The sequence below is a fragment of the Salmo salar genome, chromosome ssa20 (assembly GCF_905237065.1).
Source record: "Salmo salar chromosome ssa20, Ssal_v3.1, whole genome shotgun sequence".
NCBI lineage: Eukaryota > Metazoa > Chordata > Actinopteri > Salmoniformes > Salmonidae > Salmo > Salmo salar.
In genome coordinates this window covers 50479563-50494068 of record NC_059461.1, presented here as the reverse complement: position 1 = coordinate 50494068, position 14506 = coordinate 50479563, and the positions used below count along the sequence as shown (strand labels likewise).

The window sequence follows — 14506 nt, the reverse complement described above, 5'->3', positions numbered from 1 at the left end:
CTGAGACACACACACACACACACACACACACACACACACACACACACACACACACACACACACACACACACACACACACACACACACACACACACACACACACACCCTTTAATCCCACTATGCTCCTTTGAGACACCTCTTTCAAAGTCTTTGAGATTTCTTCTTCTAGCCCTGGTGGCATTTTTATGCATGACTCTAAGCATGATGGGATGTTAATTGCACCTCTCTAATTCAGAAGGGTTGGGTTAAATGCGGAAGACACATTTCAGTTGAATGCATTTCAGTTGTGCAACTGACTAGGTACTAGGTAACCCCTTTCCCTAATTAACTCAGGAACCACACCTGTGTGGAAGTACCTGCTTTCAATATACTTTGTAGACCTCATTTACTTAAGTGTTTTCTTTATTTTGACAGTTACCTGTACATTCAGAGTTATTAACAACTTTTGGTCAATACCATTTCTTTACAATTCTATATAATTTATTTCCCTCATTGAGCATGGCCCTCAGCATGCTGCTGTAGTCGGATTCTTTCCTTTAAAAGAAGAGACCCCTCTACAGAGCGGTGGTGGTGGAGGTGGGCTCTTTGTTCACGTGAAGGATAATCACAATCACTGTGCTCAGGCATGCACAGTCAGTCGCTCCTCAGGCGGCAGGCCAGCCCTAATTAGAGCAAGCCCTAAAGTTTATTATGATTGGATGGCCATGGTAAAAGGAACAGGAGACTGAAAGAGAGTTGGGGGGGGGGGGATGAGGGGGTTTGCCTTTGCCTTGTTCACTGCGAGCAGATGTTCAGCAGCGTCCAAATAACTCCCTGGCCTTCAGAAAATCCCTCACCGGCATAGCTGTGCAGAACTCTCGAGCTGCATTCCATTCAATGGGGTTTTGTACAGCATGCCATGTTTTTTCTGTTTTCCATCCCTACACCCCTACACCCTTCCTCCCATCTCCCTTCTCCCATTATGCACCCACATTTCCATGCTTTTGAATGGCCATTAAATAATGGCCATAAGGGGGGCCAGCAGGGGCATGCTTTGAAAGCGTATCTGCCTGATGTGATGTAAGATAGGGCCCTCGGCGGGGAGCGGGACAGAGTGGACCGCGTGTGTAACACAAGGGCCTTCCTGTGGGGCCAGCGCCAAAAAATAGAAAACAGGCCCTCTGAGAAATGAAAAAAAAGCACTCTCTCCCCTCTCATATCCAAAGATAAAAAGAAAAGGTTTTCCCACTCTCACTCTACCTCTGTAACTCCATTCTCCCATGAGTAAGGGGTTTGGGGCCAGGTTGTTGCAGATGGTGTATATCAACATATTAAAGCCCAGGCTAAAATGATATACTGCCTCCTCACACGAGTAACCGAAAATGTCCACAGAACTGAAGAGGTCAGTATTGTGGCGAAATGATTTTCAGTGATCTAAAAAGCGTTACTTGACTAAAACTTTGCTCTAAATGCTCTGAAATCATACTCTATAGAGACATTTATTCATTTTCCTGCCAATACCGCAGATTGTGTGTTTGTTCCAATGCATTGTGGGAAAGTGTTTCATGCCCTTTCTGGTCCCTTTGCTCTACTAGGCCTTTAACAACCAAGCTGACCCCTTGGATCGGGTTGTCAAATAGAAGCCATTTGGAACCCTCAAAACCATGACCTGTCTTTCAAAAACTCCACTTTTGTGAAGAGAGCATGCTGAGTAGTTTAAGCTCCAAACACCTCATGTGGTTTTGCAATTACATCTGGCCACAGAATTCCAGTGAGAAGGACCACCAGAAATCAATCTTCCTCCATCCTCCCATGTGCTTTATCTCACTGCATGCACTAGATGGCACATCCTCTAACAACAAACCTGAGTGATTCTAGATAACTCATCCATAACCCCTGGACAAACCTTGGAGTATTGCCAATCGTTCATTAGCTTGTATATGGTTGTGGTTCTCTGGAGACCTGATCTGTCGGTCAAGCCGTTTGTTTGTGTAGGGGTAACCAGACTCCTCTCTGCTCCAGGACTGTGGCTGAGTAAACTACCCCCCCTCCCCCTCCCCATATCCCCTCAGCCTGTTCTGTGTCACACACTCTCATGCTCACAAACACAGACACACACACTTATATAAACATGCACACACCAACACCTTGGCAAGAGAGGTTGTGGTGGGGAGGGTTTACCTGTCATTCTGCCCTGACAGAGTGAATACCTCTCCCGCCAGGAAGAGAGATTGTTTTGGCTGGTCTTAAGTGGAGGTGTATCACCTGCTCATGGCATCCCCTCAGGATCTCTCTGGCAGTTAACTCTATCCACAGATTTAACCCTACTCTCTTACAGAAAAGTAGAGGTCTTTAGACACAGTGCTAACATGACAATCCATAAAATAGTACAGTACTGTTGGTTATCATCAAACCTCTGGCATAGCCACTTACAGCATTTTCACCCAATCTGACATAGGAACACATACCACTGTTCACTCACAGCATTGTGATACAGTATTTCAACTACTGCTATGGCTCTCTGAGCACAACCTGGCTCTCCAGCGTTCAGGCACAGATGCATGATGTCGAACAGTGGACATCAGTGTGTGTGACACGTAATAACACGCAGTGGGGTGTGCACTTCATCACCTGCAAATGAAATCACAACAGATTTACTGTGGAAAGGACAAACAAACGGGACAACCCGCTGTCACAGGGCAGGGCAGGCTGTATACAAATAGCCCAGAGCGGAAGATCATGGGAGCTAGCCTGAAAGAGTAGGCTATAGGTGGTACGCCTCTGATTCCAGGCCCTGACTGTTGTTGTTGGTCTCATTAGCAATGAAGTAGGACTACGACTTGAAATAGGCCTCACAGACCAATATGAAGGAAACACACCAAAAGGCCTAGGGACGCACTAGATAGAGCTGCCAGAGTATAGAACTGACTGAAGGACTGTCATTTCCAACCTAATTGGAACAGAATACTCAATATTTCCAGAAATATACTTAAGCAATAAGGCCTGAAGGGGTGTGGTATATGGCCAATATACCACGGCTAAAGGCTGTTCTTAGGCACGACGCATCACAGACTGCCTGGATACAGCCCTTAGCCATGGTATATTGGCCATATACCACAAACCCCCGAGGTGCCTTATTGCTATTATAAACTGGTTACCAACGTAATTAGAGCAGTAAAAATATGTTTTATCATACCTGTGGAATACCACAGCTTTCAGCCAATCAGCATTCAGGGCTCGAACCACCCAGTTTATAATGTCTGATATACCACGGCTTTCAGCCAATCAGCATCTATGACCCAAACTACCCGGTTTATAAAGACAAATAAACCTGGTCATTTTGCATTTTGCAAGTGTTTTTACAGTAGATTAATAATGTACTGTATATTGGTGGGTATTACACTTGAAATATGAGTCTCTACTTTAATAAAATAAAAATATTGGGTTTGGTGTTACATTCCCCATGCTTTGCTATTGCACAAATACATTAGCATGACAATGTCTAACTGAGAAGTGTGTGAAGCAGTCTTTTCATGTAACACCGAAGGATAGTGATCCTGTCAAGTCAGTCTTTGTTTTTAGTCCTGATGCTGGGGGCAGGGATTTTCTGTCATAGTCCCTAACTGTGTCCCATTATTGGACCTCCCTCAACAGTGTGAATAGCATTATGCCAAAATGCCCATACTCACTGAGGCAATTTATTCAAACCACCTGTGGCATTTAGCCCATTTAAGTAATTTCCCTTGCAACCCAAGCCTTGTTTTCAATGCCCTTCAGTTGAGGTTTTACCTTTCCATGGTTCTCTGGTTGCTGTCTGACTGCATGTTGTGTAATAGTAACCACAGCTAAAGTTTTAGCATCTCACATCCCGCACGCACGCACGCACGCAAGCACACACACACACACACATGTTGATCTGTGGTGCAATGTTGGCATGAGTGATGAAGGTGGTGGGGAATACGTTTGCGGTCGGGCTCCTCAGTGCCTCCGGACACTGTTGTTTAGCCCTCTCCTCCCTAAACAATCACCCCTCACCCCCAATATCCCTCCCCCAGCCCCTTCCATTCAAACCACTCCCCTTCACCTCGTCAATGGGGGAGGAAGGCATTGTTAGCCCAGAAACATATTATGCACTAAAGCCCTATTAACCAAGCTGAGCTAAAGGGGACAAGAACACACCTCCATCTCTTCTCCATCCCTTCTCTTCCTAGCCACACAGAACTCAGCCACTCCCCCTGCTTTTGGACAACATTGCGTCAAACATAGAAGCCACTAATGCTCTACACACACTCTAATGGTCTTTAGACCAACAGGTTTGGAGTTCAGGGCTGTGAGGTGTTTGCATTTGTCTTGGTCCACATAATCTATTCTACAGCTAGCACACTGGTCAGCTAGCACACTGTTTTTTCTGTCCTCTTTCAATGGAAACCAAACAGCTTGATATTTGAACCATTAAAATATTGCAGAATCACAATTGTATTCAATTTCGTATTCTTTGCATGTGGCTCCAGAATTTGAAAACAGGCGTTCTTCTTTGTCTTGCCATGGCATAATCACAGTAGACATTGATAATGGATAATGGACGAAATAAGACATTATACTTGAATGCGTTACATTAAATTATAGTAATGAGCTGTAATATCTTAATTGTTGCGAACATTTTATTTTTGTTGTGTTGTTCAAGTTATTTTTAGAATTGATACTGGGGGATGGAACTGCTATAATTTCCCTCATCTCATATAGAGGATCTTTGATTAAAATGTGCTGCTGTTTATAGAGGGCACAAACCATTGAGCTGGCCATAACCGAAACAAATCCTTTCTTTCTGCATTGTCATGAGTTCAAGTTATGTTACTGAAAGACCTTAAGTGCATGGACATAAGACCTAAGTCAGCTTGTTCACAAGTGCCCTTGTGTTTCCAAAAGCCCCCTTGGCCTTACTTAACCCTCTGTCCACCCCCCTTCCTCCTTATCAGTATTCACTCCGTTCCCCCAACAAGGGAGAGAGCCTTGTTAGTGCAATGCTCAATATAGCAAAAGGGGACTATAATGGGAAACAACAAGTCGTCACTGACGCAGCGGACTAAGGCACTGCATCTCAGTGCAAGAGGTGTCATTACAGTCCCTGGTTCGAATCCAGGCTGTATCCCATCCTGCAGTGATTGGGAGTCCCATAGGGCAGCGCACAATTGGCCCAGCGCCGCCCGGGTTTGGCAGGGGTAGGCTGTCATTGTAAATAAGAATTTGTTCTTAACTGACTTGTCTAGTTAAACAAAGGTAAAAAAATATATAATAATAATAAGTGAGATATGGAGAATGGGTTAAAACTGCAGTCGATAGGATCCAGCAACAGTTTCTCTAAAATGATGTTTTACCTACTGAGAAAAGGATCACATACTATCTGTCTGACAAACGTCCCCTGCACCATCTCCACTCACGCTAAGTCTGGTAGGATTTTAGTCTGCCATCCCTGACTGTGCTATCTTTAAACAAAAGTTCCCAATGCTGGCTTGCACCCAACGTGTGACCACGTCACCCCTGCCTGCCCTCCGTCACCTCCAGGCAGCATTGGCTTTAATGTCTGGATCTCTGGCCTAGGGGTGAAAACATTCAACACCTTCCACCTCTGAAATCAAAGGCCTTTCTCCAGGAGGTCTGTCGTCTGTCTGTTTGAGCTCCTGGGTGACTGTGAGTTGAGCCACAACCCAGTGGCTGCTGCTGCTGGTGGGCTCTGCCTGGTCTAGATCCCCTGGTTTCTGGTCTCTTTTATCTGACCAGGACATAACTCCCCACGCGATCGTGACATCAAGGTACATCAAGGTACTCCCCCTTATGGACACACCCTCAGAAGGGGTTTGATGTTTTAATTTGGTGAGCCTTAAGGAGGAAACTATATCTTCATGTGTGTTATGAGATTTCCATGAGTTAATCATGTGGGCTAGACGCCACAAGTGAGAAGGGTTGTGACCATAGCATTACCTTACTGGCCAATGTGGCCATGCATTGAATGAGCATGTTATGGACACAACTTCTTGTTGTATTCATTGCATGTGTGCTTGGATGGTATGCAGAATGCTGATATTTTACATGAGGTACTGTTACTCATTTCAGTGCACCGACATTAGTTTGAATTGCTACATTGTTATTGCATCCTATCATCTGCACATTCATATTGGTGTGAATGGAAAAGCGCAGTACCTTAATCATCTTGTCCAATTTGACCAACAATATGTGCTTGTGCCTTCTGTCTTCATTAAACTACAACATATATTTGGCATATTTGTACATTATAATCACTCAAAATTAAAATGTATTAAAACAAGATGTGCTTTGGGTTGTAAGAGAGAAATGTTATGCAGTCCAATATTGTCCATCAATCGATGTGCATCAAAAGATTTGTTGTTGCGATGTGATGTGCATCTCTCCGCGACGGGTCAGTCAGCGCTCGTCCATGCTTTTGCTTGACTGACATGCACGCAACTACTAGGCTGAGCGGTGGGCGGGCCACGCAGAGGGAAATGAGAGTTGGTGCAGGGGTGTGGCTGTGGTATACAGTGAAGCCTTAAAACCCACACGTGGACCAACACAGGGTTTGTAGTTCGCACAGAAAACTTTGAAAAGTTTGTTTAACTGGAGTTGCAGGCTTTCCCGTTTGTGCAAGAGGGAATCCCATCTCATGAAAATGCCATCATACGCGCTTAATCAATTTCTTGATTTGGAAGAGGTTATGTGCAAGGTAATTTGATTATTTATATACCATTAAAAACGAACTAACTAGCCAGCTAACGGTGACTCGTGTCTGGCAGCAAGTCTGATGTTGCACAAATCAACGGATGCCTTTTAATTAGCACAATCTAGCATGCTACCGTAATATGCATATAATATATAGTTTTGCTAGCAACCTAATTATTTAAACTTGCCAACAAGTCTATTTCGAATGAATACCGGCAGTGAGTGAATTTGCAATGCTGCTATTTGTTTTCGGTTGTTTGCAGGTTCAGTCCCCAGCTAGGTTAGTGGCACAGATAGATGAGAACATCTTTGTTAGTGGTGTCATGTTTTGTTAGTTAGCGATGTTTCGTTTGACAATGTGCTCCCGACTAACTTACAAATGCTTGTAGTCGTGCAGCTGCCAGTGACGCGGAGCATCTTGTCAGTCATTGACGTGCATTTTTAACTTGTCGCGCTGTTCGAGTTTCACTGGAAACGACTCAAAATTGGTGGTTAACGTGAGTTAAGTCAAATACTCTTTTCAACTACACAATCGTTTCCAAAATAAGATTGACGCGTTCAATGCACAAACCAACAGTGGAGTACTGGTTATCCATGTGTAGATAAACCAACGTGCATTTTTAAATTAGTTTTAGTGCGCGCTTCAAAAGTCAACGACAGGTATTGGCTAGCTACAGTACATTAACATCGTTCTGCCAATCTGCTAAAGTAGCTGAATCCAAGCAACTAACTAGAGGTAATACGAAAACAGGAAAATTGCATTAGCTAAAATCACCCACAACAAATCCGAGCTGCTTGGACAGTCTAGCCTTTCTTGCACTTTAACGATTGTCCATTTACAAAGTAAATCTTACAGCACCTAATTGTAGAAGTTCAAATCAATAGACCAATGCTGTAAACGTTGCTTTCAAAATACCAAGTATCGTTCTTGCTAAGTTTAGCTTACTCATGATGTTAGGCCTTTGGACATGTGCCTATAGAACGTCTGTTTATTGATGTGCTAAGTTTTAATGTTTTATATATATATATTATTTTTTTTAATATGTAGATGTGAGTCCTCCAGATGAAGATAACATAAGATGGTGTTCTTGACATGACTAGTCTTCAGGCAACAGACCATTTTGTGAAAATGTAGATGTCTGTATAACTTTTTTCTTTTGACGGTCTCTATCCAGCATCTTCTGAGCCTGGACCTCCGGGATGCATCCAAGCAGTCAACTTTCCCAGTGAGACCTGTTGGTTACAATAAGCCCCGGACCCCCTGTTCCCTTTCTGCATCTAGCTCTGCCCTCTCTACAGACTCCACAGAAAGTGCAACCATGACCTCCTGCCACTGGGGGCAGAACACAGATGCCTCACTTCCATCCAGATTGAACAAGATGTCATTCTGGGCTGAGCGCTCGGTCAGCATGGTGGTTCCCAGCACGTGCACCCTGGGCTGGGCCTCTACAGAACCTAAACAGCCCCCAGCCTCCCCTACTGGTGGCCCTGTCTCTGGGTCTCCCACCTCTTCACGCTATAAGACTGAACTGTGCCGCACCTTTGCTGAGAGTGGCATCTGTAAGTACGGGGGGAAGTGCCAGTTTGCCCATGGCTTTGATGAGATGCGTGACCTCAACAGACACCCCAAGTACAAGACGGAGCCTTGTCGCACCTTCCACACCATCGGCTTCTGTCCATACGGCATCCGCTGCCACTTTGTTCATAACAACGAGGACGACCTGGGCCCTGCCAGACCTTGCCCTGGTCCCCAAGCCCCTCGCTCCAGACGACCCCCTCTACTTAGGCAGAGCTTCAGCTTCTCAGGCTTCCCCTCTGCCCCTCCACAGCCCCTGATGCACTCCCAACCCTTCCTCCTTGTGCCTCCAGTTTCCCCTCCCACCTCAGCTGACATCACCGACCTATTCTCCCACGCCTTATCCGAGGTGGACTGTGTCTTTGAGCCGGCCTGTGATCTCCAGTCTCAATTTCTCCCCTCTCCTGACTCCGGCTGTTCCCTCTGTGGACTGTCCCCTGTGCCTTCCCCCTCCCAGAACCCCTGTACCTTATCAGAGGCCTGTGGCCTGCAGCAGAGCCAGAGTCCCCCCTGTGGGCCTGCTCTCAGTGCCAGAAGCCTCTCCTACACCTCACTGTCAGACCACGAGGGTGGGTGTGGCAGCTCAGCCAGCAGCCTCAGTGGGTCTGACTCCTCTGGTCCAGATGGGTCTGGTCGGCGGCTGCCTATCTTCAGCCAGCTGTCAGTGCCTGACGAGGGCTTCAGCAGCGAGTGCTGCAGTGGCACTAGCTTCTTCCTCTAGGTATGATTGTCTCCTCAAACCTTCCCAAACCAATGTGACTCTTGTCTTGGCCATTGAAAGACTTGTGTATTTTTTTTTTTTAAGAACCTTACTGCAGTATTAAAGTAGTATACTGTTATTGTACGGCAGATTCTTGACAAACGAATGTGCTTCGGTTAAGCTCAAGCGAAATTAAGCTGTACAATTTGAGGTCGAAGTCAACAAGGCAAGGTGCCGGAGTTGCGTTGCACTGACCATTTTATCAAATTGTGTGATTGGTGCTGGAAGTCCTCATTTCCTGCCACCTTACTAGTCATGTAAACGCCAGTTTGAGGAGCAATGAATTCATCTTACAATGTTAAAGCCAAAGACAAGGTTACATATCAATTTCTGCCAGGCTAGAAGATTTCCCCCTATGAATGTTGGGTGACAAATGTCGTGATATTTTGTATACTGGCAGCGGGGTCTTTATTATACACTGTTCTTCTCACTGGGCTTTAAGAAATGTACCTTTTTCAAAAACCCAGCTTAGATTTTTAAATGACTTCAGTGCCTATAAACCTTTTATTTTTGGGGAAACTGCAATTTTCATTGTTAGTTGCAGGGTGACCTTTGTTTTTCCTCTATTTTTAGATGAAAGCTTAAATCGGTTTCTTAACTTTACTTGGCAAGGTGGCTTGTGAGAATTAATAATTGTTTTCTCACTTGTTTCTGTGATCTCTGCAAATATGTTTGAAGTTGTATGTAGATGTTCTGTAGACTCACCCAAGGGTACAGTGTGTATCCGCTGTGTGGTGGACTCTGCATGTAATCCCTGATTTTTAGCAGAAAAATAAATGGAAATGTGCTATGATTAAACTGGGTTGCTGTTGAAATCTGATTCTACTGAGTTGGACCAAAACTGCACCTAGTTCAGTAGATTCAATTGTACTGTCTTTCTGAAAGTCCTTTGGCGATCAAATGGTAGCTGTTTTGGTAGTTGGTTCTGAGTGGATGCACTTTTTGCATTCCGTTGTATTTAAATGCCTTTTTGACAAACATGTTTCAAGCTTGTTTTAGTGTTAATCGATCTTTAGTAAATTAAGTTTAATTTATTTTAATGTATTTATAGAACTTTTGTGGTTTTGTATAAAGTTTAATATTTTTTTTTGTACCAAAAACATTTAATTAAACATGTAGTCTCTTACAATGATTGTATTTCCGCTGTGTTTGGGGGAAATCTGTACGTAATGTTTGCGTCTGTGAAATGCAGTACTGAATTTGTCATGATGCCATTGGGGTTTGAGAATATTATCGACTGTATTCACAAATGAACATGCCTCTTCAAATTGTGATGCGTTGCTCCAAATAGCTTGTGTAGCGGCACGCCTGAGTAACTCTTGGTTTGATCGTGTCCTGTCGCGATAACCTGGTTATATCCCAACGACTTTGGAACGGTTGTTTCAATGTAAAGCCGCTCCACAAATCACTACCCACAGCTTAATCTGTAGGCTACTGTAACAGTGGACTACTCTTTTAGTTTGAGTACGTTCTGTTATTCACAGTGTTTGTGGGGGTAGTCAAGCGGCTCAGATTTCATATGGAGATAAGATGGCTTTTGTTTCATCCTTTATCTTTACACCCCTCTGCTTACTCCCTGAAAAGCAATGAAGCTGAATGCCTTCAGATGACAGCTGACGCCTGGCTCTAACAACTGCTGTATCGTTTGCGTGGCTGCCATTTTAAAGATGGCAAATAGTCGCTAATAGTGACACCATCTCTATACTGGAGTTGTTGTAGGAGCAGTTAGGCTTCTGCTCCCATTTTCACAACGAAGAGACAATTACTTTCAATTATGTCATGAATGCTTTCCGATATGTTTTCTCCACCTTTTATGTTGCCCTCCATTTCCAAGGAGTCAACACAACAAAAATAATCGCAACACAATATAAGGAAACCTGAACCCACATCAGTTAGCAGTTCAGTAATGAGAAACTTATAGTTCATTTACTTGTCAGTGCGACAATGGGATGACTGCCATTGAGGAAGGGGTGGCCGGGAATGGGTTTAAAAAATGTCTGACTCTTCTCCATTGTGGGGACGAGGGGGATTCTCCCACATCGCGCCCAGTGAGTTTGTACAATGGCAGGCCCATTCTCTCACAGCCACGGATCATCTGGAGGACGGAGCAGATGGCTGCATTCATGGGGACCACGGGTCAAACATATGGTCCTGGATAGAAAGGAATATATTTTAGAGGGAGGGGAGTATGTGTCCATGCCTCAGCACTATCCCATAGAGGTGAGGGGAAGAGGTCTAAACACATGAACGACTACAGAAAGTTTCCCAGTGGCTCACCCTGAATGGCCTAGTGTAACATGAACTCCTTGTGGATGCTGCTGGTGTTTTTGTTGGGAAAAGTTATTAGAAAGTTATTTTCTGATAATGCCTACTTTGTACCATTTTGGTGTTTTCATTGAGAAAAAGTGTCCTTGTCACATCGGTTCTTGGCGCAGGTTGACATGCTCAGAAAGTGCGCTGAAATGTCTGCATATTTACAAGCCACAGAGGCGCTTCAAACAAACGTTCCTGTTATTATTTACTGATGTTTATGTATGTTTGATCAGAACGATTTCCACAAAAAGTATATCTAAGGCCTTTCCCTCAGTTGTAACCCAACTTGTTTTTGTTCAAACTCATGTTATTTTTTTGAGCTACATTGAAATACTGCATTGTTGGGTTTGGAGCTTGAAAGAAAGGCATTTCACTGTACTTGTGCAAGTGACATTAAAACTTGAAACCGGTCCAATTCTTTTCAATTATTTTTTGCACATAAAATAGCAGTAATGATGTTCGCCACCAGAGGTCAGTAAATGCCTGTTTAATCTAATCTGCACTGCTACCAATTCTGCTGTGCCTTAGGCCTTCAGGAGAAAATCAACTGCATCTAAGGGTCAGCATTTACCTGTTCACCAATGCAAAGCATACACTTACTGTTGTGTATATAATTGAGATACGATAATTTGCATACTGCCGGTCATGGTTCAGTGAACTTTGCATTTCCACAATAGTATGTTTCTGATTTTTGGGGATATTTTGCATAATGGATAGTATTCCTACTTGCTCTTGATCAGTTTAAAGCACATAATGAAATTATTTAAATATTTACAAGGGAACTATTTTAGTAAAGCATGTTTAAAGAATATATAACGTTGAAATGACTCACAACTCAACAAACGTTTTTAGAACACTTTTTTAGGTGCTCGCGAGTCTCACACTTCTTCCTCTTTATAACTACATACACACCAATGGAATTCACGAAAGGGTAAAACAGCGTTGTCATGACTAGTACTAAAGCAACACCCGGCCTCTGACTTTTAGCCATATATGTATTTTTGCTACTTCCTGTCCTGTCACTTCCCATCACATGATTGGTCATTATGGCGCTGGTCAACGGTCCTCTGAGCCCTGTCCAGTTTGCGTTTATAGCCCCCATCGCCTTGGTTTCACTTCCTCTTCCTGCTCCCACTGCAGGCTCACAAAACAGGAAGTGGCCTAGGTCATCGCCATAGTTCAGCCAAAGATGGTGGATAAAAGAAGATTGTTTCCTCAGGCTGTTTACCATTGCAAAAAATGGTCCGTTCCTGTCTACCAAAGGGGTTGGCTTTCCCATAGACACCAATGTGATAGCCTCTAGGTCTGGTCTACTTAGTTCATTGACTTCCATTGAAACAGAAAACATGTGGGAGAGGGATGTCTCGCTTCCGTCTCTGGCTCAGCCAATCGCAATGGCCTGGTTTTATAGACCATTAGGATGAGCAGGTTTCGCAGCGAAATGCTGTTTTTGACCATCAGTCAACACACTATAGTCATGGCTGGAGGTTAGAGTCATCTTTTTCTGAGTTGACTTTTGTGTTATTTCTGTATTCCCTTAATGCCTTGACAGAGGATGGTGCTGCCCAACCAAATACCAGAGGCACATCCCAGGTTCATTTGTGTGCTGAATGTCAATAAGTGTGGCCCTTTTTCTGCACCTTGAAAATAATATAACATGGTAGGAACCAAAGTTTGGTCAGTGTTTCTCCTGGGACCCTAATTAGTGCTGAACAGGTAAACAAAGTACACCTTAGACCACTTCAGGTGAGAGCTTTGACCTGAATGACCAGTGTAGTGTATGTGTTGTGTTGTTGATGTACAAGTCCACTATTTGTGTGAGAGCGACCATTTAAGAGAGGAAATGTTTGGGTTGTGGTCAATTGTACTGAGAAGGTATGCGTTCAATTTGGTAATCAGTGTTTGTTTATTTAAGTTTGACAAATTCACAGATGTTTATTTAAAACATATGCCAGTGCAGTAATGCAATTTATTACACGTCTTTGGAGAGAGTCAGATGGGGGGCCCAGCAGGGTTTTGAATCCAGACTCAATATCAAATCATTTCTGGGTAACAATGAAAGTGGTCAAAAATAGCTTCTTAGCAAAGAGCAGTTTCTCAAGCAAGAACTTTGCTAGGAATGTCTGGGAGTGGTCTGGGTGGGGAGGGATAACTGAAAACTAGCTGTTATTGACAGAGCGGTTTGGAACTCTCTTTGTTATTGGTCTAATAATGAAGGTTACGTATGTAACCACGGTTATGTGAGCTATATGGATCACTCCGATATATTAGTATCACTCTGCAGCGGAGGGATACATCCGAGGTGAGGATTTAAAGATTTGCTCCCGTGTACACCTGTGTCACGGCTGGGGTCCGCCCCTATATATAGATCCCATGGCTGCGACACGTTCTCTACATCATTTTTGAGGCACCTTTAGTACCGTAGAGGATTGGAGTGATCCATATATCTCACATAACCGTGGTTACATACGTAACCTTTGTTATGTTTCAGTATATAGGATCACTCCAGTACCAGATAAGTCAGTGCTAGAGGGACCTGGCCAGCCAGCGGCGAAGTCCCAGTGCGGTATCGACGCAGGTGCTGTAAATGTGGAAGGTGCGTCTCGGCACAGTCCCCGGAGGAGGAGGCGACGCCCAGGACCGCTGAACCAACCGCAGAGGGAGGTGCCACATTTACCTGATAGTACCTAGCAGTGGTGCAAGAGGAAGCCCATCTGGCCGCAGCACAGATATCAGTGAGGGGCACTCCTCTCAGTAGAGCCCAGGACGCAGCCACACCTCGTGTTGAATGTGCCACCACAGACCCCAGCACTGGCCTGCCAGCCAGGCAGTATGCTGTCGTAATCATGTCTACGATCTAGTGATAGAGCCTCTGCTTTGATAGCCCAGCCCCCAGGACTCTCTCACCGTAGCAGACAAAGAGCTGTTGTTCTCACTGGCCGTGTCCGCTTCACATAGGCAACCAGTGCCCGCACAGGGCACAGCATGCCGGAGGGAGGCCCAGACTCCCCCGCTGCTGCCGGGGGGTCATAAGCAGACAGGATAAAAGGGATGTTCACATGCATGTCTGACAGAACCTTAAGAAGGAATAAAGGGTTGGGGCGGAGAGATATTATCCTCCCACCGGGGTCCATCTGGTAGCACTC

General features: G+C 44.5%; 1 protein-coding gene across 1 annotated transcript; it reads left to right on the top strand.

The window, feature by feature from the left end:
* The first annotated feature begins 6528 nt into the window (after window positions 1–6528).
* On the top strand, window positions 6529–11770 carry LOC106580722 (mRNA decay activator protein ZFP36L1). Its single transcript, XM_014162063.2, has 2 exons — window positions 6529–6715; window positions 7887–11770. Exons 1-2 carry the CDS (start codon window positions 6656–6658, stop codon window positions 9006–9008), a joined length of 1182 nt encoding a protein of 393 aa, XP_014017538.1. The 5' UTR covers window positions 6529–6655; the 3' UTR covers window positions 9009–11770.
* The last annotated feature ends 2736 nt before the right edge of the window (window positions 11771–14506 follow it).

Bases quoted from the DNA above. Each gene is read 5' to 3' on its own strand.
- LOC106580722 (XM_014162063.2), top strand. From the start codon at position 6,656: ATGAAAATGCCATCATACGCGCTTAATCAATTTCTTGATTTGGAAGAG. The intron at 6,716-7,886 runs GTAATTTGATTA...GTCTCTATCCAG, and splicing joins TGGAAGAGGTTATGTGCAAG to CATCTTCTGAGCCTGGACCT.